Source organism: Phyllostomus discolor, chromosome 1 (genome assembly GCF_004126475.2).
Source record: "Phyllostomus discolor isolate MPI-MPIP mPhyDis1 chromosome 1, mPhyDis1.pri.v3, whole genome shotgun sequence".
Classification (NCBI taxonomy): domain Eukaryota; kingdom Metazoa; phylum Chordata; class Mammalia; order Chiroptera; family Phyllostomidae; genus Phyllostomus; species Phyllostomus discolor.
In genome coordinates, this window is record NC_040903.2 from 182,525,339 (window position 1) to 182,549,974 (window position 24,636).

The following is a 24,636-nucleotide window of genomic DNA, read 5'->3' on the forward strand; positions in this document are numbered from 1 at the left end:
TGTGCATTTTACAGTGTATATGCTTATTGGACAGTCTATGTGGTGCCAGCAATGGGCCAGAGTGAACAAGGTGTTTGAGGGTAATTGGGTACAAAGTCAGATTATTCTGTTGCAAAGAATGTTCTTGAAATTCTTAATTGAAGAATTTGTCATTTTATGTACTTTACTTTAATTGAGTAAGTATATTAAAAGAGTAGTCATTTTATTGTCTGAGACAGCTTTGAACTGTAGCGACTGATTGGGAAATCAAGCTCCCCTTGATAGGTAGTGTAGGTAGGCCAAGAAGGAATTGGGGACTGCTAAAGATAGCATTTTGCAATAGAGCATTTTGAAACTTTACATTTTTTCTCTTTCCTTGGATTGTTGAGCTTTAGACTAAAATCTTCCTGTTCTGGGTTTCTCATGGAGTGGTTCTGTTCTTGTCAGAAGGGATTCAGTGTCCTATAGGTTCCCTGTATTTGGGAAAGACTAGGTAAGTTTAATTTATCCCTTTTTCTGTGAGAGAAACTGAGTCTTGGTCGGACCTTTTAGATTTTAAAGTCTCAGATGTAAATGAAACTCAAATCTAATAAAGACCACTTGAGAGAAAGGGGAAAGATAAATGCAAGGAGCAGCAGCATAGGCACAGGACAGAGATGGAGGTGGAGGATTTTCCAGCTAATTACATATGATAGCTATACAAGAGTCTAGAATGAATCCTTGTTTTTGATCTTGAGTAACTGAATAGATGTGGTGTAATGGTATTTTTGAACACTTTGCCGAAGAAGAGAGTGTAGAGGACTGAAAAATTTTAGGAAGTTGTTTTAGGTTCCATTATAAGTGTATATAATCATGTCATAGTCAAGGCTATGTATGTTTTTATGGAGTTGAAAAAGATTGCAATGGGAGTGATTTAGGCAAGTAATCTACTATCACCAATACATAGGGTGGATATATATTAGATCAGAGAGGATGTGGAGAGTGGCAAGAAAGTTAAAGAATGAACCCTGAGAAACATAGTTGTAGTAGGGCAGGGAAAGCTACCACAAAGCAGGAGGAGGAGAAAAAGCAGGAGGCAGTGGAATGACAGATGCTTAGAGGGGTTGAGAGCTCAGGGCTTGGCTGGAAGGTTAACAGAGACATGCTTTAGAGAGATCAAGGAGGATAAGGATTGAAAAACTACATTTGATATTCTTATGGAAAGCAGTTTCATTGGAGTACTGGACTGTAAATAAGTGACAAATGATTAGGAAAGGTGACAGTAATAAGCTTAAATTGGAAAGGGGAAATAAAGTGAAAGCTACAGGGTTTGCATATTTAGATGTTAATGTTGTTTGTGTCCACGCACATGCCTTGTGTTTGAGCTACAAGATGTGTGCTTTTATATTTAGAGTGTAGGTTAAGATCTTGGGCTCTGGAGTCATATTTCTTGCAATCAAATCTGGACTGTGCCGCTTTGAGCTTTGTGGCCTTGGGTTACTTAACCTCGGTTCCTCAGTTTTCCCATCTCTGGAATGGGAATGATAATCAGGTTGTGAGAATTAAATGAGACAGTACATAGTAGGTACTTAGAGTTCCTAGCATACAGTAATTGCTCAAAAATGTTAACTCTTAATGTGATTAAGAAAAATGTTAAGATTTATCTGATTATTTTAGTTGATTGATTATTAATTTCTTAGTGTTGGACTTCAAATATACTTGCCTCAATTATGTGATTTTTCAACTTTAAATTATTGACTGTTTTGGCCCCATGCTATATAATAGGAGGAAGTGTGCTTGCTTAAATTTTTTCCTACCTTCTCTCTTTCTTCCTTCTCACCTTTTGTTAATTATAGCATTTGTTTATCAGATACTTTTAATATTTAATATGTATTTTGTGACTATCATTTTCATGTTTGTTTTAGTCTTGATTCTACAGTTTAAGGTGGGTTCAGAGCTTGATACCAGTTCTTTTACCATAGCTTCTGTATTCATCTCTCGGTTGGCTGAAGTTGTTTTTCCTGGAATTTCTTCAAGAAGGGCTCATGGAAACTGTATTTCCCAAATTCTGGCAAGTTAAAATGCTTCTTTGTTGTCTTTATACTTGAATGATAATTTAGTGGGGGATAATGTTTCTGGATGTCACTTTCTTTGAGAAATTTTCATACTTGCTTTACTATATATTCATATAGTACATATGAATATATATTCATATATTCTGTATTCATATTGCTGGATAGAAGTCTGAGGCCAGCCTGAATTTTGCACTCTTTTCATGTTATTTTTGTCAAATACACTCACAATAACAACATCCTTTGGGCTATCAACCAAGTGTTTATTATTCATTGGACCTTTCTACTGTCCACCCTACTGTACAAACATCGAGGGATTCAGCTTCTTTAGAATTCAGCAGTAATTTTACCATACTGTGTCTTTTTGGCTTCTCTATTAATATTACTTGGGATAAAGCATGTCTTTTCAATAATGAGATTCAGTGTTCCCTAAAATAATTGGAATAATGAGTATCAATTAAGCATATATTGGATCTTCTTTGCCTGTTCTTTATTGTTCATATTTTGGTCCTAAAAAATAAAGCTTTTGTTTTATTTCTGCTTCTTTTTATTTTCTTTACCCTGTACTCTATGTCTCTTAGCATCTGGCCTTTTCTGTTTGTTGTTTCTATTTGGATATTTCTGGGATGGTGTTACTTTTACTCCTACTTTGGATTTTGCTAGCTCATATTTTATCTCATTCTATGGTCTTACCTTCTCTCTGAGCTCTTTCTGTGAGCTCTCTTCTTTGCTCTTGTTTTTCCAGAAATGACTGCTATGTTAGATTTCTAAAAGTCATGGTGATTTTTTTAAATTAAAGCTTTTGTCTACCCTTTGTCAGTCTTTTTCTTTACTTGTCATTTGTTTTTTCTTATTGTTTTCCTTTCTTATTTTCTTGTATCTTTCATAGACCCGGTTTTATTTCTTTTTGATCAGTGCTCTTCTTCCACTGAGGGGTATATATCTTAAGTCATCTCTGCTTGGAGATTGATGATGAAGGACCAAGGCTAACTGCTGAGAGCTTTGAATCCTTACCATTAGACCACCTGGGAGTGGCAAACAAGGCCAACTGGTGTTCTTGCAGGGCTGTGTGTGTAGTTGAGTTCTCTTAGCCTTTCCTTCTTCCTTGATAAAAGCTTTACTATAGAGTGTTTCACTAGAGACTCTCCCTTGACTCTGCATCACTGACTAGCTGTTCTCTCTGAGTAAAGTTTGCCTGTATGATTTCTTCATTTTTTATTTGTTTTGCTTCTTGAGACCTTCTTCCAAGAAAATTTCTACCTTCTGTCTTTGCACTTGTTCCTGAGGTCAAATGGAGCATTGTTGGTTTTACTTCTCAGAATATGCCTGAAAACTTCAGAGAACTGTGCATCTATGGCACCTCTGCAGTTTTGATTGTATTCTGACAGGGCTGTCAAGCACCTGTGTGTGATCTCTGCTACTTTTGGCAGCCTCTCCTGATAGTATACTTTGACTTTACAGATGACTGTTTCATTTTGGTTCATTTTGCATTTTGGTTTCATACTGTTCATTTGATCTTTTAGGAGGAAAAGGGGGAGATTGCTATCTTGACTCAGGGTTTAAACTGGAAGACCTATAATTCTTTGTAAAAATCTGTTTTTTAATTATATGTACCCAATTACATGCATCGGATTATATAATGATACAGTGACTTTTCTGAATGACATTTTACTGATAAGTAGTTGGCAGTCATTCTGCTTTATATGTCATAGTAAGCTCTGCATTGGTCTAAGAGCACATGATACTAGATAATTCATAAGTTTCATTAGCCTTTGTTAATTACTAATACTGTATTGATTTCTCAATTGTATAGTCAAGTAAAGGAGAGCTGACTGCACTTGTACATCAGCTTCAAGAAAAAGACAAGTTACTTGCTGCCGTGAAGGAAGATGCTGCTGCGATGAAGGATCGGTGTAAGCATTTAACCCAGGTGAAGACATTCTTTTATTTGAAGGATATGCTTTCTGAATCGGAAGCAATGAAGGATTTTAGAAATTGTTCACATTTCTGAGTTAATTATTTGTATAAAAAAGTAATATCCTGTAAAAGTCATTTTCTTTTAGAGTTTTGGTGGTGGTGGTGGGGTCTTACTCTCTTATGTCATTTATAGTCTACAGTTGAATTACCATTTTAAAATAATTGTACTTATCCTGATTTCAGAATAAGAAGCATTTGGACAATTGGAACATTGTTCAGTTGGAGCTGACTTAGAATTATGCTCTGTAGAAGCACAAAACTCAGTGTGATTTTGTTTAAATCCAATTTATAGGGTAAATTAAAAGTTTTATATGAGTAATTTATTAGTGAATGTTTTTGTGATAAATATTTATAATTTTTAATCATTGGAGTTATTCAAGCCCTGGAAATTTTACTCAGAGGTAAAGACAGGCCTTTAAAAAATCATGGAAAAGTCTTTTCAAACAATATAAACTTTCAGTTATAAAATAAGTTAAGTTCTGGGATGTAATATACAGCATGGTAACTATAGTAAATAATACTGTATTGTGTGTTTGAAAGTTGCTAGGAGAGTAGATAGTAAAAGTTCTTATTATAAGAAAAAATTTACAACTATATGGGTTTATTTTTTGATATATTTGTAAATATCAAATCATTATGTTGTATACTAATATAATGTTGTTTGTCAATTAAATCTAAAAAAAAATCATGTAGACTGTGAACATAATTGACATTCTATAAAAAATGTGGTCTAATTCCTCCTAAAGTACTTGCCTCTCTTTTAGGAATTAAATACTGTAAACGAGGTTTATATCTGCATCATTTACATTAGTACTTCATGACATTATGAGACTGACCTCATTTGCATATAAAATCCTTTATGTGAACTTGAAGTAAATAAATATGTCATTGGAAAAACTTGGTCAGATTAAGATTAATCAAAATTACTAAAATAAGCATATTTCCTTAAGATTAGAAACTTTAGTTTTATGTTGCTATAGTGTTCTGACTGTATTTAAAAATTTTTTTAAGTTGACTATTAATACTTTGTGGTAATTCATTGAGCTGTACACTTAAGATGTGTATACTTCTTCTTAAGTGCATTTATATACATCAATAGAATGATTTGCGAATCTAAATGAATGACTCTTATGGGAAACCATAAATTACATACACATCTAAAATTTTGTCAGTTTCTTACAGCAGGGGGCATGGGCTGATCTATCATACCTGCATATAATTTTAAAGTTGCTTGGCTTTCTTTTACTTTGATAATTGTATTCCAAAAGTTCATAATACTTGCAACACAAAATGAAATCACCCTTTTAAGATTTGACTTGGGGAGATAATAAACTTTTGCTTTCCAATTTTTACTTTTCCTTTATTCCAAACTTCCATTCTGTTTTAAACATATCTTATCCTTAATCTCTTTCTCTAGGAAAGAGACTTCTTTTTTTCCTCTTCTACACTATTTTTTTCAGGCCTTAGTTTTTGTACCCTAAAAGAGAGCCAGTACCTACAAGTTACAGAGAATTAACTTTTGCTTTTAAAATGTTCATTCTTACCAAGGTAGAAGGTAGGATTTATTCCAGGTTTAATTCTAACTCTTAGACCAGAAAGTGCATTTGGAATAAGAGTTAACAGAACAGCAGTGTTTGTGAAGGGAGTTGGTGTAGAGACGTTAAGATGCAGAAGACAGTGGTTTTTTTTAAACATTTGACATTGGCTTTTAAGTAAGTACTTATTTCAGAATTCATGATTATTTTACTGACTTTATTTTTGCTGATGTTAAAAAGGTTTTCTTACTATTATAGTCTTACGTACTTAAGAACAAGTTTTTCATAATTTTTTTTCTGGTTTACCCTTCTAGGAAATGATGACAGAGAAAGAAAGAAACAATGTGGTTATAGCAAGGATGAAAGATCGAATTGGAACATTAGAAAAGGAACATAATGTATTTCAGAACAAAATACATGTCAACTATCAAGAGGCTCAACAGAGGCAGATAAAGGTATATTTTTATTCTTTGTAAACAATGTGAGATGTTTGCATTCATTTAATTAGCAAACTTTTCAGTGCCTAATATGTGCAAGGCCTTGTGCTGAGCCATGGTACAATGGCTAGTTAACTGGCTGCCTTCTTAAGTATACGGCTTTTCTAGGTGGGGAGGCTGGACGCTGACGAGTAAATCATTATAATAGTGGTGTAAGCATTGGGTACTTTGGAACAGTGCAGATGGGAGATGAGAAAGAGAAGGATTGATAGGGAAGACTTGTTAGAAATGATACACAGACTATGTTGAATCTTTTGAAACAGGTATTGTCAGGAAAGAGTGGGCACTGGGTACAAGAGGTTTTTAGTTGGTGGGATTCCTTAGTCCTCTCCTTAGAAATGATGGTTCATTGGGTCTATTTTGGGGCCCAGGATTGAGCTTTTTAATGACTGCACTTGAAGTGTTTCTAATATAGGTTGTTTAGAGATTGCAATTTGTTAGAAATACAGTAAGACTTGTAGTATTTGAGAATCAGGGCTGCAGTGTAGAAGAGAAGATCTAGAGAAGTAAATAGAGGTACTGTTGTAAAGGGCCTTGCATAACTGAGCACAGGGGAGCCAGTGAAATTTAAGCAACGTAGCAGTGTGGTTATATTAGTATTTTAAATTATTACGCTGGTAGCACTGTGGGGAATGGAACAAAGGATAGACTGTTTGGAAGGCCTTTGCAGGAATCCAAGAGAATAAAGGCCTGAAATCAGATGTTGACAATGAGAAGATGATTTTGAGTGATTCAAAAAGAGGTAGTAGATAGGGCTTGGTGATAGAGTGGAAGAGTGGAAGAGAGAAGTGATAATGAAGGATGACTCATAAGGTTTTGGTTCTGTTCTTCTTTCATCTGTTTTCTAGCATTTCAGAAGGTTTAGTTCTTACTATCTGTCTTTTCTCTGTATCATTCATTTTCATAATTACAGTTTCATAATCAGTGGGTCTAGCCCAGTGATTTTTGTCTTTTTCTTTCTTTTTTTGAGATTAAATGTTCTCTTTATTACTGACAGGTAGGTCTTTGGAAAATATAGTTTGGGTCTGTTTGTTAAAGGGGCTTATGATACTCCCCCTAATTGAACTTTCTGGACCAGGAAATTTTTTGAAATTACTTCCATTGCTGGCTGATGTTTCACTTTGGAAACTCTTGTTATCACTTCAAATTTAACAAATGTCGAAAATCATTCTCTTGGCTTTTGTTCAGGTTGTTTTTATTTTCTAATATTTTGAGGCACTATTATTATTATACTTCAATCCTTTGACTTTTCTTTCCTTTACCCAGTCTATAATTTATTCTGAAATCTCAAAGATAATTTATATATGGCTACTCTTACATTTAATTCTTAGATATTAGTTTATTATTTCATACTAACATAATTATAGCACCTTAACAGGTCTCTCCTTTCTATTCCAACATGGTTAGTACCAGATTTATGTTTGTAAAATACTATTTTGATCTCATTGCTAGTCTGCTGAAAAATTTCAAATTCTTCACTGCTGTCAATGTCCAAATGTTTTCCATGGAATTACACTAATAGTAAAAAAAGAAGTGAATGACTATTGTCAGGGTTTTACCCATCCACTGCTGTTTTTGTGCTTTCTTTTGACCCAGTCCTCCATTTTCCCAACCCCCAGTAATTTGAAATGTTTTTTTCCCATAAATCAAGTTATCAAAGAACTGATTTTTCCAACCTCAAGTGATATTTTCTTCTTAATTCCTACTTATTATTCATTTGAAAATTAGCCAGGTACTTGTAGCAATATCTTTAATTGAGGGTGAAAGGTATTGAAGTGATTCATCATTTTTTTTTTTTTTACTTGATTGCCTATAGAGGCCATAATATGTACTGTATTTTTGGACTATAAGACGCGCCTAGGTTTTAGAGGAGGAAAATAGGGAAAAAAATTTGAGCAAAAAATGTGGTACAATATTTAATAACATAATATTTCACCAACATAAATGTAAACAGAATTCAACAGCAGCATTAACAACCATTCCTCTCAAATGGGGGTTGGGGGAGTGCGTCTTATAGTCCGAAAAAATATGGCAGATTACATATGATAAGTTCTCTGAGAAATAGAAACATATACTTTAATTTCTCTTAATTGAATAGGTTTATTACAAATTAAGATTATTTCACATATTAAAGTAAGACATACCCTTATAGAGGTAAAAGATTCAATATTCTTTATTTTTTGATTCTCTAATTCTGAAGTAAAAAATTAGACGCCAGAATTTTTCAGCAAAAAGATTTTTGTGTAATGAATTTGCCATCTATTTGGTTATAGCTCAATTTGTAATTTTCTATAAATGTATTGAACATAATTTAAACTTTAAAACCTGATTACTGAAATCTTTTAAAATATGCTTATATAAAACTGACATAAGATCAACATAGGCTTAATTCTATATGAGTATATTGGGTAGGAAAGAAATTCTAAATTATTAGCTCTGAAACAACATCTCTATTTATTTTGCATTTCAAATATGATAGCAGCTAGCATCGACTTGCATTCTTGAATTCTGACAGCTGGTATTTGATTGCATCCATCATTATCAAAATAATTCATCTTTTAAATTTGTTTATATTTAAGAATCATGCAAACTTCATTCTCTTGATGCTTTTACATTCTTATCATAATAAAGTGTCTTTTAAACATTAGCTTTGGTAGTCATTGTTTTCTAAATCTTATGTTTGTGAAATAATTTTAGTTCCAGCAAGTCCATGAGCAGATGGAAGCAGAGATAGCTCATTTGAAGCAGGAAAATGGCATATTGAGAGATGCTGTCAGCAACACTACAAACCAACTAGAAAGCAAGTATGTTTCCAAATGCTTTAGTTTTAATTGAATGGCAGAGTATTTTCTTTTATCATCAAAATGACCTTTGATAGTAATTGGTTAGACTTTCATTTTTCACATTTGTTTCTAAAATGAGTTAATTTTCAAAACCAATTCTCTGGCTGTATAAAGAACCTCATTAGCTGAACTATATGATAAATACTGTACCACCAGTTGAATAGTTTACAAATTTTTTTTTAATTTTATTTATTTATTTTTAGAGAGGGAAGGGAGGGAGAAAGAGAGAGAAACATCAATGTGCGGTTGCTGGGGGTTATGGCCTGCAACCCAGGCATGTACCCTGGCTGGGAATTGAACCTGGGACACTTTGGTTCCCAGCCCACGCTCAATCCACTGAGCTACGCCAGCCAGGGCGGAATAGTTTACAAATTTATGAGACTGAATTTACAAGTTTAAAATCACCTATCCCCTTTAACAGTAGTTTTCAAATTTGATTATTCTGAAGAGCATCTAGCATGTTAGTTTAAAAAGCATATTCTTAAGTCCTGTTCCTAAAAGATTATGATTCAGTGGCTCTGAGGTGAAGTCCAGGGATGTACACATTAAGACGCATTCCTGGAGAGATCCAAGATCTCTGGTGGCAGAGTAGGTGGAAGCTATACTCACCTCCTCCTTGGACCTAACTGAAATTGCTGATAAATGAATTCAATAAAGTAGCAGGATACAAAATAAATACCCAGAAATCAGTTGTATTTGTATACATCAATAATGAACTATTAGAAAGGGAAACTAAAAACAAGACCTGTACTTGGGAAATTATAACACATTGAAGAAAGAAATGGAAGAAGATACAAATAAGTGGAAACATGCACTCTGTTCATGGATAGGAAGAATTAACATCAATAAAATGTCCATACTACCCAAAGCAACCTATAGATCCAACACAATTCCTATCAAGAAAACAATGGCATATTTCACAGAACTAGGACAAATATTCTAAAAATTTATATGGAACCACAAAAGACTTCGAATATTCACAGCAATCTGAAGAAAGAAGAACAAAGGTGGAGGAATCATGCTTCTTGATATCAAACTATACTACAAGGCCATAGTAATCAAAATAGCATGGTGCTGACATAAAAACAGACACACAGATCAGTGAAACAGACTAGAGAGCCCAGAAGTAAACCCACACCTTTACAGTCAATTAATATTTGACAAAGGAGGCAAAAACATACAATGGGGTAAAGATAGTCTAGTCAATAAACGGTGTTAGAAAAATTGGACAGATACATGTAAAAAAGTGAAACTAGGCCACTGTTTACCATGGGTGTCCAACCTGTGGCCCGTGAGCTACATGCAGCCCAGGATGGCTATGACTGTGGCCCAATACAAAATCGTAAATTTTCTTAAAACCTTTTTTTTGCTCATCAGTTGTCATTAGTGTTTGTATATTTAATGTGTGGCCCAAGATAACTCTTCTTCCAGTATGGCCCAGAGATACGAAAAGGTTGGACACCCTTGGCACCATACACAAGAATAAACTCATAATGGATTAAAGGCTTAAATCTTAGACTGGAAACCATAAAAATCCTAGAAGAAAACATAGGCAGTAAAATCTCAGACATTTCTTGTAGCGGTATTTTTTCTCATATGTCACTTCAGGCAAAGCAACCAAAAGAAAAAGATGAACTATAGTTCATTTAGTTTAGTTTGATATGGGACTGTATCAAACTAAAAGTTCTTGTACAGCAAAGGAAATCATCAAGAAAATGAAAGGCAACCCATTGAATGGGAGAACATATTTGCTGAGATACGTGATGAGGGATTAATATCCAAAATTTATAAAGAATTTATAAAACTCAGCGGCAGCCCTTGCTGGTGTGGCTCAGTGGATTGAGTGCTGGTCTCTGAACCTGCTGGTTCGATTCCCAGTCTAGGGCACATGCCGGTTGCTGGCCAGGTCCCCCATAGAGGGCATGTGAGAAGTAACCACACATTGATGTTTCTCTCCCTCTCTACCTCCCTTCCTTCCCCTCTCCAAAAATAAATAAATAAAATAAAAAAAAATAAACCTCAACAATGAAAAAACAATCTAATTAAGAAATGGGCAAAGGATCTGAATAGACACTTCTTCAAAGAGGACATACAGATGACTTGACATGAAAATATGCTTAATATCATTAATCGCCAGAGAAATGCAAATTAAAACTACAATGAGATGTCACTTCACACCTATCAGAATGGCTTTTATCAATAAATCTACAAAAAATGCTGGTGAGGATGTGGGGAAAGGGGAATCTTTGTGCGATGTTGGTGGAAATGTAGATTGGTGCAGCCCTTGTGAAAGCAGTATGGAGTTGCCTCAGAAAATTAGAAATGGATCTGCCTTACAACTGAGTGATTCGGCTTCTGGGAGTTTATCTGAAAAAACCTGGAATACTAATGCAAAAGAATACATGCACTCCTGTGTTCACGGCAGCATTATTGCCCACATGTCCATCAGTAGATAAGTAGATGAGATGTCCAGTAGTATTCCATTGTGTAAATGGATATTGTGTAAATGGATATTTACACAATGGAATACTACTGGGAGGTAAAAAGGAAGGAAATCTTACCTTTTGGAACAGCATGGATAGACCTCGAGAGCATTGTGCTAAATGAAATAAGCCAGTCAGAGAAAGATAAGTACCATGATTTCACTCAAGTGGAATCTAATGAACAAAATGAACTAACAAACCAAACAGATCCATAGAGAGAGAGCAGGCTGACAGCTGTCGGGGGGTGTGGTTCTGGGGTAGGGATTGAGCAGAAAGGAAAAACTCATGGACAAGGACAACAGTGTGCTGATTGCTGCTAGGGTAGGGGGAGTGTGGTGGAAGGTGGAAGAGGGTGTGTGTGGGGATAAATGGTCATGGAAGACTTGACTTGTGATGGTGAACACACAATGCAGTGTACAGGTGATGTGTTATGGAGTGGTGAACCTGAAACCTCTATAATTTTGTTAACCAGTGTCACCCCAATAAATTCAGTAAAAAGGAGGAAAAGAAAAGATATTCCTTTGATAGTTATATGGCTCTGGGTTGTATGTACTTTGAGAAGTAGTGCACTAGAGAAGACTTGCTTCCACAGACTAAATACTAACTGGTTGATTTTCATAGATTTTTAGAACATCAGTTTGAGGGTGACACTGCTGATTCTGCTTATGAGTATGAATGTGGTCATTCATTTTCTTAATTATAGTGATTTTAGAATTTTTGTAATTATCTTCAGAATTATTCTGAAGGTACACTCAAACAGACTTTTAGTAGTCACAGCCTTTTCAGTTGGCTGTAAGTGGAATTACTGTCTCAGCAACACTAATATAAAATATGTTACTTTTTGTGGGTTTGTAGTAATGGAAGGTTCCTAATCCAGATACTATTTGCAGGCAGTCTGCTGAACTAAATAAACTGCGCCAGGATTATGCTAGATTGGTGAATGAGCTGACTGAGAAAACCGGAAAACTGCAGCAAGAGGAAGTCCAAAAGAAGAATGCTGAGCAAGCAGTTACTCAGCTGAAGGTGATATATGTCCACCTTTATTTACCATTTCATAAATAATATAAATACTCAATTAAATGATCTAAATGTTTACATAGGTTTTAGAAATGTAGTTTGAGACTTAATGGGACTTGTCTGCCTATATAGAAGTGTGTGCACTAATGTAAGAATTGAATTTTCTTACATTAAGAATTAAGTTTAAGTTTAAGCCTTATATTAAGGCTTAAGTTTGAAGTTAAAGACTGTTTAAAGATAGGGAAAATGAAATTAGCTGATTGACAGGTGTAAAAAGTGGAATTTCATCTCATATGTAGAGGTTAGGGTCCACCTATGTAAGGCAAAGATCATGTAGTTAAAATGATCTTCAACATCACTTATCCATAACTTGGATTTTTTAGTTAAGTTCAGTAAAACCCACTTTTCTTCAGCATTAGAATAGATTTTTATTTTCTTGCCCGAGCATAAGACCAAGGAATGCTCCAATAGCTTTTCCTTGAACCATAGTATACAAAAATCACACACAATTTCCTTAAGACACCAGAATTTATCTTCAGGCACTTGATAAGGGGATAAGCTCATACTGAGAAGAGATGCATAGGTTTGGTGTGGCTGACTGAAAGAGGAATAGATTCATTTCTCGTAAACTTTATAGCATATGTAGCCCTAGCTGGGTAGCTCACTAGGTTGGAGCATCATCCTGTACACCAAAAGGCTGCAGGTTTGATTCTTGGTCAGGGCACATATCATCTAGGTTGTGGGTTGGATCACTGGTTGGGGTGTGTACGAGAGGGATCCAATTGATGTTTCTCACATTGATGTCTGTCTGTCTGCCCGTCTCTCCCTCCCTCTCCCTTCCTTCCCCTAGTCTACCACCCTTCTATAAAGTCAGTTACAAAAACTTCATAGCATATGTACATTGAGTAGAATGATGGATAGAATGGTCATTTCCTCCTTTTACTGGGGACAGAATTTGTTGAGTGTATAGTTTAATTTGTATACATTTCATTTAATTTCCTACCTGGGTATTTGATGCAGGCATACCTTGATACTTGTTGCAGAATAGTAGGGATTAAAAGGCCTTTGGGAATAAACAAAATGTAGAAAATAGTGTAGTTTTTGTTTTCTTGGATCCCTGTGGGAGACTGATGTAATGGTCCTTTCTTTCATTTAATACTTGTTTTGCAGGTGTGTTCACCACTGGCATTTTTAAATATGAAAGTTTGTTCTCTAGATAAGTAGATAACGACATTAAAGAATAAAGTGTGTTCTGCTATACCTCAAATGATAAATTATGGGTACCTACTGAAATTTAGCAATAAAGATACCATCCCACCTTTGAAAACCTAATCAGCTGATGGAAGATTAATGGAAAACAGATCATAGCTAAGTGGATCAGGTATATACATAGTAGTAGGTATATTGATCCACCAGCACAAATATTATTTCTGAAATAATTTCCAATCTGTAAACCCTGTCTATTGGGGTAGAATGGCTGTGGCTGGTAGTATCTGTGCATGCTATCAGGCTAGGCACATCTGCCTGTCTTGTTAGAGTGTAGGAGAGTAATTATTGGAATAAGCAGTTTTATGATACAACAGTAAAGATAGAGGATACTTTTTAAAAAAATAATTGCAATTCTGTGTTTGTGCTGATTTATCCATTCTTCAGGTTCAACTGCAAGAAGCTGAGAGAAGGTGGGAAGAAGTCCAGAGTTATATCAGGAAGAGAACAGCAGAACATGAGGCAACACAGCAAGGTAAGGGGAAAGGTATTTATGTAAATTTAGTATGTAATTCCAGGTAATATTTCCTCCCCTTTCCATGGAGAAAATATAATTTTGCATTTTGGTTACAGCTCAATAAAAATAGTTTTTACATTTTCAGAGTACCTTTTTTTCTTTAATATTTTGTAGGGTTTTAAAAATGAGAACTTGAATAGCTTTGTGTGAAGCATTAAGTTGCAGAGAAATTATAGTCCACAATAGAGTAATGGGAGCCTAGCCGTGCAAGTGTCCTTTCTGTAGTTACTTACTCTCTTTGGTTCCCTGGTCAACTCTTCATTTGTTTTTTATTTCTAAGGAAGGAGTCACTTCCTATATTGTGAAGAGAAAAACAGCAAGTGCGTTGCTATTCCAAGTAGTTGACTTAAAACTACCTACTACTTAAACACTAACTTTTATAATTTACTCTTAATTTGATGACTCCATCTGTGAGATAATGGAGCTTGTATTGTGTGTGTTACTGTGTTTCCACTACTCCCTTTCTCTTATGAAAGAGGCGGTGAGCTAATAAAGTTTTAAACAATAGGGTAGGTCACATAGAATTTGGCTCTTTAGACCTTTGGTTTCCTCTGTTTTTTTTTTTTTTTTTTTTTCCTCCCTTAAGTATTTATTTCCCATTACATACTCAAGATATGGAAGGCCTTTTTCCTTATATGTAAAGTTTATGTTAAGATACATTAGTTTAATTTTAAAGACAATATTTTATATTTATCAATAAAGCACACATGAATTTTTCCAAAAGAATTATAATTACAAACTATATAACTATGAACAGTAAAACCTCACTCTGACTAGAAGCAGTTACTTTTGCTTTTAGTGTTTTGTGTCATATTTCTAAATATGCATATTATTTGTACTTTCACTGCTATCTTTCAATAGGCATCTGTTAACTTTCTGTCACAGAAAATGAGGGCTTAATACCCTCACACTATTCCCCCGTTTTCTCCCCCATACTCCTGATATTGTCATGCATACTTTTTGATTATGTCATTATTCATCATTTATATCATGACTCTACTCAATGCTGAGCCAACATAAAAATTAAAACGGCAATTCTTTTCTTGAACAATGTTTTTTAAATTTTCTGGAGCTAATTATTGCTTTATGTTTTTAAGTTGCTTGATCTCTTTTTATCATTTAAATTTTTACCTATGGTGAAACTCCCTTTAACGTTTTGCCCTCCCCTAGCCTCTGAACATGTTAGATGCTGGAGGACCTCTTAGTTTTTCCTGCAGATATCCCTCTGGAGTCCACAGTCTTCCTGTTTGAGTGCTCATTACTTCCTAGGTTTGCTTCATAGCTGTCGTCCTCAGACTTCCTTCTGTCTCTCTCTGCTGTTTCCTGGATCCCGTGTCACTGCCATCTTTTTTGCTACTCCCCCTCATTTAATAGCATACTTTTTAGTGGCTTCAAAGAGTATGCCTTGATGTGTATTTGCTGAGACTTTGTATATCTGAAAATGTTTTTCTTTTCAATTTCATGCTTTGACTGGATGTAGAGTTCTGGGTTGGAAATAATCTTCCTTACAGATTTAATTTACAGTGGTCTTGGAAAGAAAATAGTCTTCTGAGTTCTAAACCTGGACATTACTGTTAGTTTAATTTTCAGGAGCTCTTTAATGAATTGTGTTTCATTCTGGTATTAGTGTCTTATGGAAGAAACATCTTACTTTTCTTAAAACATATCTAATATATACACACATTTTCTCCTCTTCCCTCTGTTTGCCTCTCTATCCTTGGTGGTAGTCCTCCATGTTCTGTCCCTGTCATTCCCCCTCTCTGTTTCGGACTTGATTGTGTTACCAGGCCAGGAGGCAGCTCTCATAGTGCCTTGTATCTCAATTTCCTGAGTCTTTCTAGGATTCTGGAACACTTCCCTTTCCTCATCTCTGCCAAGTCAGTGATAATCTCTTCATTTTGTCTTAATTTCTTGTGATTGGGAGTTGTATTTATTTCCGATTGCATAAATACTTTGTGTTCTCTCTCTCTTTTTTCTCTTTCTCCACCTCCCTCTCTTTCTTGTTTTCAGGTTATCATTAAGACGAGAAGCATACAGAAAAGTTTTACTTCGTCTTATACCAGGATGTTTGTGAACTTTCAGCATCTTTCTCTATTTTCTAGATAGAGTACAAATAATTTATAAGAAATTCACTTAAAGTACTCACTAAACTGTCATTGGAAAATAAAGAATACTTTCAAGAAATGGTGTAACAGTTTTAAACATCCACATACTATTCAGTTAACACATTATTAAATATGTACTGTGTTTCAAGCCTTGGTCCCAGCTCTGCATTCAGAAAGGGCAGTTTCTGATTTCAGAAAGCTGGGACAGGAGCTGAATTAGTACCATGTGGTAGGTACTGTGATTAGAAGTAAGCACAAGCTGTTCAGGGGAGCTATATGCAGGAGGGAGAGAGCAGAGGAGAGATTCAGGAGGGTTTTCTAGAGGAGATAATGCCTATACTAAAGAGTATCAGTAACCAGGAAAGGAAGAGACCTTTGTAAAATGCAATGCTTTGTTACAGATTTACAGAGTAAATTTGTGGCCAAAGAAAGTGAAGTACAGAGTCTGCATAGTAAGCTCACAGACACCTTGGTATCAAAACAACAACTGGAGCAAAGACTAATGCAGTTAATGGAATCAGAGCAAAAATGGGTGAACAAAGAAGAGTCTCTACAAATACAAGTTCAGGTATCTAATTTTTCTCTTTCAAAAAATAAAGGTGGGCAGTTGTGGGATGTACCTATGTAGAAGAGAGAGGAGACTCTACCTTAATTCTGGAGTGGTGATGAATAATTTAAATTAATCTTTGAGCAGTTGACATGATATAGTATGTTTGAATATGTACTTGAAGCTGTTCTTTTTTTTAAAAAAAATATTTATTTATTTTTAGAGAGGGAAGGGAGGGAGATAGAGAGAGAGAGAAACATGAATGTGCGGTTGCTGGGGGTTATGGCCTGCAACCCAGGAATGCACCCTGGCTGGGAATCGAACCTGGGACACTTTGGTTCCCAGCCCGCGCTCAATCCACTGAGCTATGCTAGCCAGGGCTGAAGCTGTTCTTAACCACAGTCTTAGGCTTTTTGTATTGGATTAGGAATTAGCACAACACATTCTTATTTTCTACTTTACAAATTAACTCTCCAAAAAGAATGCCTAATTACTGATGTTTTAAAATGATGCTTGACTTCTGGTCAAGATGATAGCATAGGTAAATATGGCTGTCCTCCTTGTACAACCACATTAGAATTGCAACTGAAATATGCAACAACCATCACTCAGAAATCAAGCTGAATAGAAGTCTGACAACTGCAGAATTAAAGAAATCATATCCATCCAGAGAGGTAGGAGGTTTGGAGACACAGAACTTGGTGGTTCCACACCCATGTATGGTGGATAAAAATTTGGGAGGGATGTCTCAGGAGTGAGGAGTCCTAGTCTCACACCAAAACCCCCAGCCTAGGATTCCAGTGCCAGGAAGAGAAATCCCCATAACTTCTGCCTGCAAAACCCAGCAGGGATTGAGTCGGTGGAAGAAACTTCTGGAGTCCTAAGCATGTTGCTTTTAAAGAACTGACAGAAGGACTTACTCAGATTCACTCCCTCTGAACTCTAGCACTGGGTTAGCAGCTTGAAAAGTACCAGTGGCATGCATGGAGGAACCAGAGTGCCTGGCATTAAGGGGGGAGCTCTTTGCCCAAGGAGCCAAAGAACCACCAGGCAGGTGCCATATCTGAGCCTCTATCAACCTGGCTAACACTGTTTGCCCCACCTTGGAGATCCCTTGAGGCTCCCTTCCACCCAATTTATGGGCCCACCCAAGCAGTTAACAGAGACTTTTCTACGTGAATGGCTGGTCTTGGCTCATACTTCACAATTTCCTAAATCCTCTTAAATCCACAGCCATCCACAGTGAGCCCCCAGCACTTGTACCTCTTGGTGAATGGCCCCAAACTGGCACTAGCAGCAGCAAGCCTAGTTCGGCTTGGCTTCACCTGGGAATCTCCAAGCCCAGCACAAGTAGCACCCATCTCAGATTGTTTTATAGCTCAGGCATGGTGGCTCCAGGCATAACACAGGTGGGGGTGGACCTTGGCCTGTACCACCAGGGAAACCTCAGGGCCAGCACACCCAGTGGACAGTTACAGACCACATCAGAGCACCACCACCCTGCCTGTGCACAGCTAATCCTTCATGGAGGGTGGAGATTTGTGGTCAGTGGTCATAGCCAGTCCTTGCAACTGACTGGCCTGGGTAAATCCCTCCCATTGATCTGCCAACAGATGAAGCTGAGACTCAAATCAGCGATTTGGAATATAAGGAAGCAAAAAGCAAGCAATCAGAATTACAAGAAAAAAAATGAATTCAATAAAACAAGGATAGAGTAAGCAGCTTTTGGGACAACTTTAAGTCCAACATTTGCCTCATAGGGGTGCCAGCAGGAGAAGAGAAAGAGCAAGAAATTGGAAATCTATTTGAAAAAATAATGAAAGAAAACTTCCCTGATTTGGTGAAGGAAATAGACATGCAAGTCCAGGAATCACAGAGTCTCAAACAAGATGACTGTAAAGAGGCCCACTCCAAGACACATCATAATTAAAATCCCAGTCGTTAAAGAGAATCTTAAAAGCAGCAAGAGAAAAGCAGTTAGTTACCTACAGAGGAGTGCCTATAAGACTGTCAGCTGATTTCTCAAAAGAAACTTTGCAGGTTAGAAGGGACTGGCAAGAAATATTTGAAGTTGTGAAAAGCAGAGACCTACAGCCAAGATTGCTGTATCCAGCAAAGATATCATTTAGAATTGAAGGGCAGATAAAGAGTTTTACAGACGAGAAAAAACTAAAGGAGTTCACCATCACAAAACCATTATTATATGAAAGGAACTTATTTAAGAAAAAGAAGATCAAAACTAGGAACAATAAAATGGCAATAAACATGTATCTGTCAACAACTGAATCTAAAAAACAAACTGAGCAACTAAGAACAGAGACAGAATCATGGATATGGAGAATGTTTTGATGGTTGCCACATGGGAAGGAGATGTGGGAAAGTGGGTGAAAGGGCATTAAAACATGCAAATAGGTAGTTACAGAATAGCCATGTGGATGTAAAGTACAGTTATAGGAAATGGAGTAGCCAAAGAACCTATATGCATGGCCCATGGACATAACTGTGGTGTGGGGATTGCCTGAGGGAGTTGGGGGTGCTGCGTGGAGGGGGGCAAAGGAGGAAAAATTGGGACAATCATAGTAGAATTATAACATAATTTTCAAAAAAATAACATGATGTCTTTTAGAATCAAAGAATGTCTTTTTAAAGATAAACACATGTATGTACCTTAGTTCATGTGTATTGGTATATTTATTAACAGTACACTTTTCTCCCTCTCCTTTTTGGTTCCTATTTGTGAAAGGATATTTTGGAACAGAATGAAGCTTTGAAAGCTCAAATTCAACAATTCCATTCCCAGATAGCAGCCCAGGTAATGGTGCTTTCTTACTGCTTATCATTACTGATAGCTTCCTAGCTGTGTAACTAATCATCTCAGTGCCTATTGAGTTCTGAGTACTGGACTAGTAATCAGGAGACTAGTCAGTGAATTAACATTGATAATCCTGAGTGCCGAACATTCTGATAATTATATATAGTGTTGAGGGAAAACAATTCAAATCCAGCTAATTGAGAGGTGGGTTAGAGAGTTTTTGTTTAGGAAGAAAAAATGTCCACAATTCTGTCATTAAATAGGAGGAAGTGGTCAGATGGTGTCAAGGTAGTATTTTATGTGTTAGAAGTGCTCTTTAATATTGACTAGCCATAGGGCAAATTTCATATGCCCTCGGGGTGTAGCAGTATGTTAACCATGACTCTCATGTTACATATGCAAAAGGGTCATTTTAAGATTTATGTTTCAGTATAGTGAGTGGGGAAACCTTCCAAAATTTTGCAAGTGGCATTACAAGACCTGTTTTTCTTTGGCAGCATTTTTATGGAACATGATAGGTAGGTAGATATAGGTATAGTCTTTAGAATATAAATCATAGAACATTCTGGAAAAAATTGAAAAGATTCCTAAGTACTTGTTTCCGTAATACACATAACTGTGAATTTTAATTCTTCAACTTTATCATTCTAAAAATTGGTTGTAGAAAAAGTATTAGCTTAGGCTACAAGTCACCTTTCTGTGTAAAAAGTAATTTTAACATTTTAAACTTATACTTTAGGCAGGCAAGTTTGAAGTGTCAAAATTTTGAGATAGAAAATATTTTCTTTTCCAATTGCTTTCCTTGTAGAAACTATAGTTTAAAATTAATTGGGGAGAATTATTTAGCATAGGAAAGGATGTTTGTGTGTTTATGGATGTTTATATATATATGTAAATTATCAATTCAAATTGGATCGAAGCCTTAAGTTACTAGTTAAAAGGTAGCTCTAGAAAATTTATTGGGAATTCAATTCTTACAGGATGCTGTCAGTACCTTTTAAAAAGTAAAAATGAGCATAGATAATGCCAAAATATTTAGTTCTTACCTTAATCATGAATTGTATCATTTCATTATTCGAAATTGTTAGTTAGGAACAGAAGCACAGAGATGAAAAACAATTGTGGCTGTTTTTCCTGTTTTGTTCCTTTGTTGGTTGTTGTGATCACATTTGCCTTCAAAATAATAGCTACTATTTATTGCACACTCATCATAGGCTAGATGGCTACCTTAAAAATTTTATATACATTAAGTTTTAATTCTGTTATGATTACTGTACAACTTGTAAACTTTGTCTTACATGCTTTTATTTTGACACCTGTTTTTCTTTCTTAGACCTCTGCTTCAGTTCTAGCAGAAGAATTACATAAAGTGTAAGCCTGCCTTTCTACATTTCTTTTACAATTGCTTAGTCACCATGAACAGATACCTGTTAGATTCAACACTTAGGATTAATTTGATATTGTATCTTGTTCAGAAAACACTCTCAAGTAGATTTTGAACAACTTTTACTCCCTGCTACCCCAATTCCCCCCTAATGATTTATTTCCTGGAAAGGTGTTTTTATGTCTTCCTTGTAAAAAAAGTTGGGGAAATTTTTTTTTCATGTGGGCTTGAGCAGTTATGTGAGAAAGGTAATTGTGATTTGAAATCAGTGGAAGTAAATTATTTTTGTGTCTAATAAGTAGTTGTAGGTACTCTGTATCTTAATTGTATGGTGGTGCCCAAAACAAAGTTCTGGGTGTTTTTTGTATTATGTAATTGAGTTCAAAGGCCTAAAATACAGTTTTGACATTGTCATGTCAAATGATGTTTGACATGACAATGTCATGTTTGTAGTTTAAAAAAAATAATCCTTTGATCTAAAGTTTTAAAATAGGGATAGGTATTTTAGGGAGCTGTAGTAATGCATATGAGTCATTCCTAAACAAAGGAGCTGAAAAATGGAATGTACATTTACTGAGAAACTACTAAAGTGAGGATGATTATGTTTAAGGCTTTTTTTAACCCTTTGTTTTGTGATTTGACTTCTAAATGTTTATTGAATGTACAAACGTGTTTCTGGTTAAAGGATTGCAGAAAAGGATAAGCAGATAAAGCAGACTGAAGATTCCTTAGCAAATGAACATGATCATTTAACAAGTAAAGAGGAGGAACTTAAGGTATAGTAATTATTATAAATGGCTGCAGTATTTTACAGGCATTGAATTACCCTGATCTTGTAACCAATATATGTGTCTGTGAAGAATGGGAAAATACTCCAGAATTCATTTGAAAAGTGTTTTTCTAAATTACATAATCCTTTTTAGCCATCTAAGAGGAAAAGTTTAAAGGGTTTTTCTCATATAATCTAATTTATAATAATTGGGGAAATGTGCTAAACAACAGATACTGATGGTTTCTCTTTCTAATTTAAGAAATTGTAATTAGAGACTTTGAGGCTTTTGCTTAAATAGAAAAGAGATTTACAACTTCAAAGTCAGTTATATTAAATATTTCTAATTCCATTTTTCCTTCTTGTTCTAGGATATACAAAATATGAATTTTTTATTAAAAGCTGAAGTGCAGAAATTACAGGCCCGGGCAAATGAACAGGTAGATCTTTATTGCTTTTCAGCATTTTCCTCAGGTTTTCAGTTCATTTATACTTATATTTATTATTGGTATTGCAAGCCCTCATTATACTCTGTAGATAGTGAATAAGGGTACTGGCTACTCATGTCCGGCTGCATGGTATGTTGTTGAAATCCTCTTCTGTTTGACCACGACTCTCACGACCCACTTAGATGTTAAGTATTTTCACGTTGAAGTCAACATTTGATGCAGTGAATTGACCACTGTTGAGATACCTGAGGAACAGTGATAGCACTCTTACTGTGCTGATATGTTTTGGCCTTTTGCCATTTAATTTAAAAAGGATGTTTCTTTTTATTAGGATAAAAGTTTGTCACTGAGAAGTACAAAATATTGGACAGCCAAAAATATTACAGCAATGTATGATACTGCTTTAACTTTAGTCCACATATATGAAAATGTAATGTTTTAATATGTAAAAATAAGTAAAAGAACAGTTTAGAGTGTTTTCTGAGAAATGATATAATTCTCATCTCATTCTAAACACAGGCTGCTGCAGCACATGAACTGGAGAAAATGCAAAAAAGGTGAGTAATGTATTGTTGTCCATGGGGCTGTTCTGTGTTTATATCCAATGTAATTACAGAAAATATTTCTGCTTATAGCTGATAGTTGTGTGCATAATTTATGTGAATTTTCTGAATATATGAAGTATTTCAATTGATTTTTTTCCCCCATAGCATTCACGTTAAGGATGATAAAATAAGTTTGCTTGAAGAGCAGCTACAATGTGAAATTTCAAACAAAATGGAAGAATTTAAGGTGTGTGATTAAGCTTGTCAACTCAGCTTTTTTGAAGACCCTTGTAATAGTTTTCAGTTGAAGTGAATCTAGAACTACTGAAGCAGTATTTCTGTAGTTCCTTTTGGTGGCTTATACAAGTAGTGAATTTTGTACACTTTTTGCCTAGATTATCTTGTCTCTTAAATAGACTTTTGAAACTTGCTTTGCCATAGCCTTTTCTCACAGTTTTCAGTTTCAGTTGGTGGTTTGTGATGGTTTCATCTGCCTCCATTGTTGGTGTGGTGCTAGTTTCTGGTTCATGGTTAACTAGCTTGAGTGCTTATAGAGCATTCTGATTGCCAGGATGCATCTCCGTATGTAGTAGGATTTCCTTTTTTTTTTTTTTTTGCTTTTATTTAATAGGAATCCAGTCAGGGGTATCTAACCTTTTGGCGTCTATGTGCCACGCTGGAAGAATAAGAATTGTCTTGGGCCACGCGTTAACTACATTGTGACATATAATCACACAAAAAAATCTCATAATGTTTTAAGTAAATTTGCAATTTTGTATTGGGCCATGTTCACAGCCATCCTGAGCTGCATGCAGCCACAGGCTGCGGGTTAGACACCCCTAAGTATTCACTTAATGAAAGCAGGGTTTCCCAAATTCCATTGGCACAAACTGTTCAACTCTTTGAAATACACGTGAAAACAGTTTCAGCGCCATTTTGGGATAAACCACATGACTGAATTAGGGGGCTCAGTAGAAATTGTGGTTTTAGAGATTATTGGACATGTACTTTACACTAGTATTCATTGAAACTGAGAAATGGAGCTGTGTGAGATATTGCGTTCTTATGTACATCAGTATGTAATTTATCAGTCTCTTTATTAGTACTTAATAACATGGACTTGATTTTTCAAGAACCCATTCAGATGATTGCTTTGTTAACATTTTCTTAATAAAACAGTAATTTGAGATTCTGTCTCCCAGATTTTAAGTGACCAAAACAAAGCATTACAATTAGAAGTTCAGAAGCTACAGACTCTTATTTCTGAACAGGTAAGGCTCTTCATGAGTTACAAAGTAGAATGTCCAATGTATTATAAGGTCTGCTGCTTCTTAAATAGTAACCAACTCATTCATTTTGAGAAATTTTGCTTAAGTATAGATATGTTTTTTAATTGCATTTGTATTGTTTCTGTGCTTATCAAGTAGCTAAATTAAGTAAAATATAATTTTTCTTCCTGAGAGGAAGTTATTGCTGTTATGTTTATCAGCATCGCCCCCCCCCCCCCCCCAAAGAAAGAAAAGTGTAAAAGGATGCATAAATAGAATTTTTAAAGTGATTTTGATATACTTGGCTCTCAGGATAAAAGTCTTTGGACTTGGAGCCTGACTTTGTCTGAGGCAGAATGGTTTCTTAAAAAAGAGAATGGATTTGAAACCTAACCCAGCACTTTAAGCAGAGTGACATTGATCAAACTGCTTAACCTTTCTGAAACCTCTTGCCCCAAGTCTTTCACATTTTATTTATATTGTAAACTTGGTAGATTTAAATGGGCAAATTTATGTGCTTAAGCTAGTGCTTTGCAGATAGCAGATATCTTAAAGCTTAATATCTTTCCCTTAGAATATTTATTTTTTCCAT

The 24,636-nt window shown here is 35.5% G+C and overlaps 1 protein-coding gene across 10 annotated transcripts in view; it reads left to right on the forward strand.

Annotated features, from left to right (window-relative positions):
* The window catches only part of KTN1 (kinectin 1), a 110,785-nt gene that overhangs the window by 42,113 nt on the left and 44,036 nt on the right, over positions 1-24,636 (forward strand). For all 10 annotated transcript variants that reach the window (XM_028508270.2, XM_036010285.1, XM_036010280.1 and 7 more), the window contains exons 6-18: positions 3,844-3,960; positions 5,857-5,997; positions 8,737-8,843; positions 12,256-12,388; positions 14,036-14,123; positions 16,672-16,838; positions 19,561-19,629; positions 20,963-21,000; positions 21,699-21,789; positions 22,154-22,222; positions 22,751-22,788; positions 22,942-23,023; positions 23,979-24,047. In XM_028508270.2, coding sequence (XP_028364071.1) covers positions 3,844-3,960; positions 5,857-5,997; positions 8,737-8,843; positions 12,256-12,388; positions 14,036-14,123; positions 16,672-16,838; positions 19,561-19,629; positions 20,963-21,000; positions 21,699-21,789; positions 22,154-22,222; positions 22,751-22,788; positions 22,942-23,023; positions 23,979-24,047 — 1,209 coding nt within the window. The remainder of the gene's footprint in view (positions 1-3,843; positions 3,961-5,856; positions 5,998-8,736; positions 8,844-12,255; positions 12,389-14,035; positions 14,124-16,671; positions 16,839-19,560; positions 19,630-20,962; positions 21,001-21,698; positions 21,790-22,153; positions 22,223-22,750; positions 22,789-22,941; positions 23,024-23,978; positions 24,048-24,636) is intronic.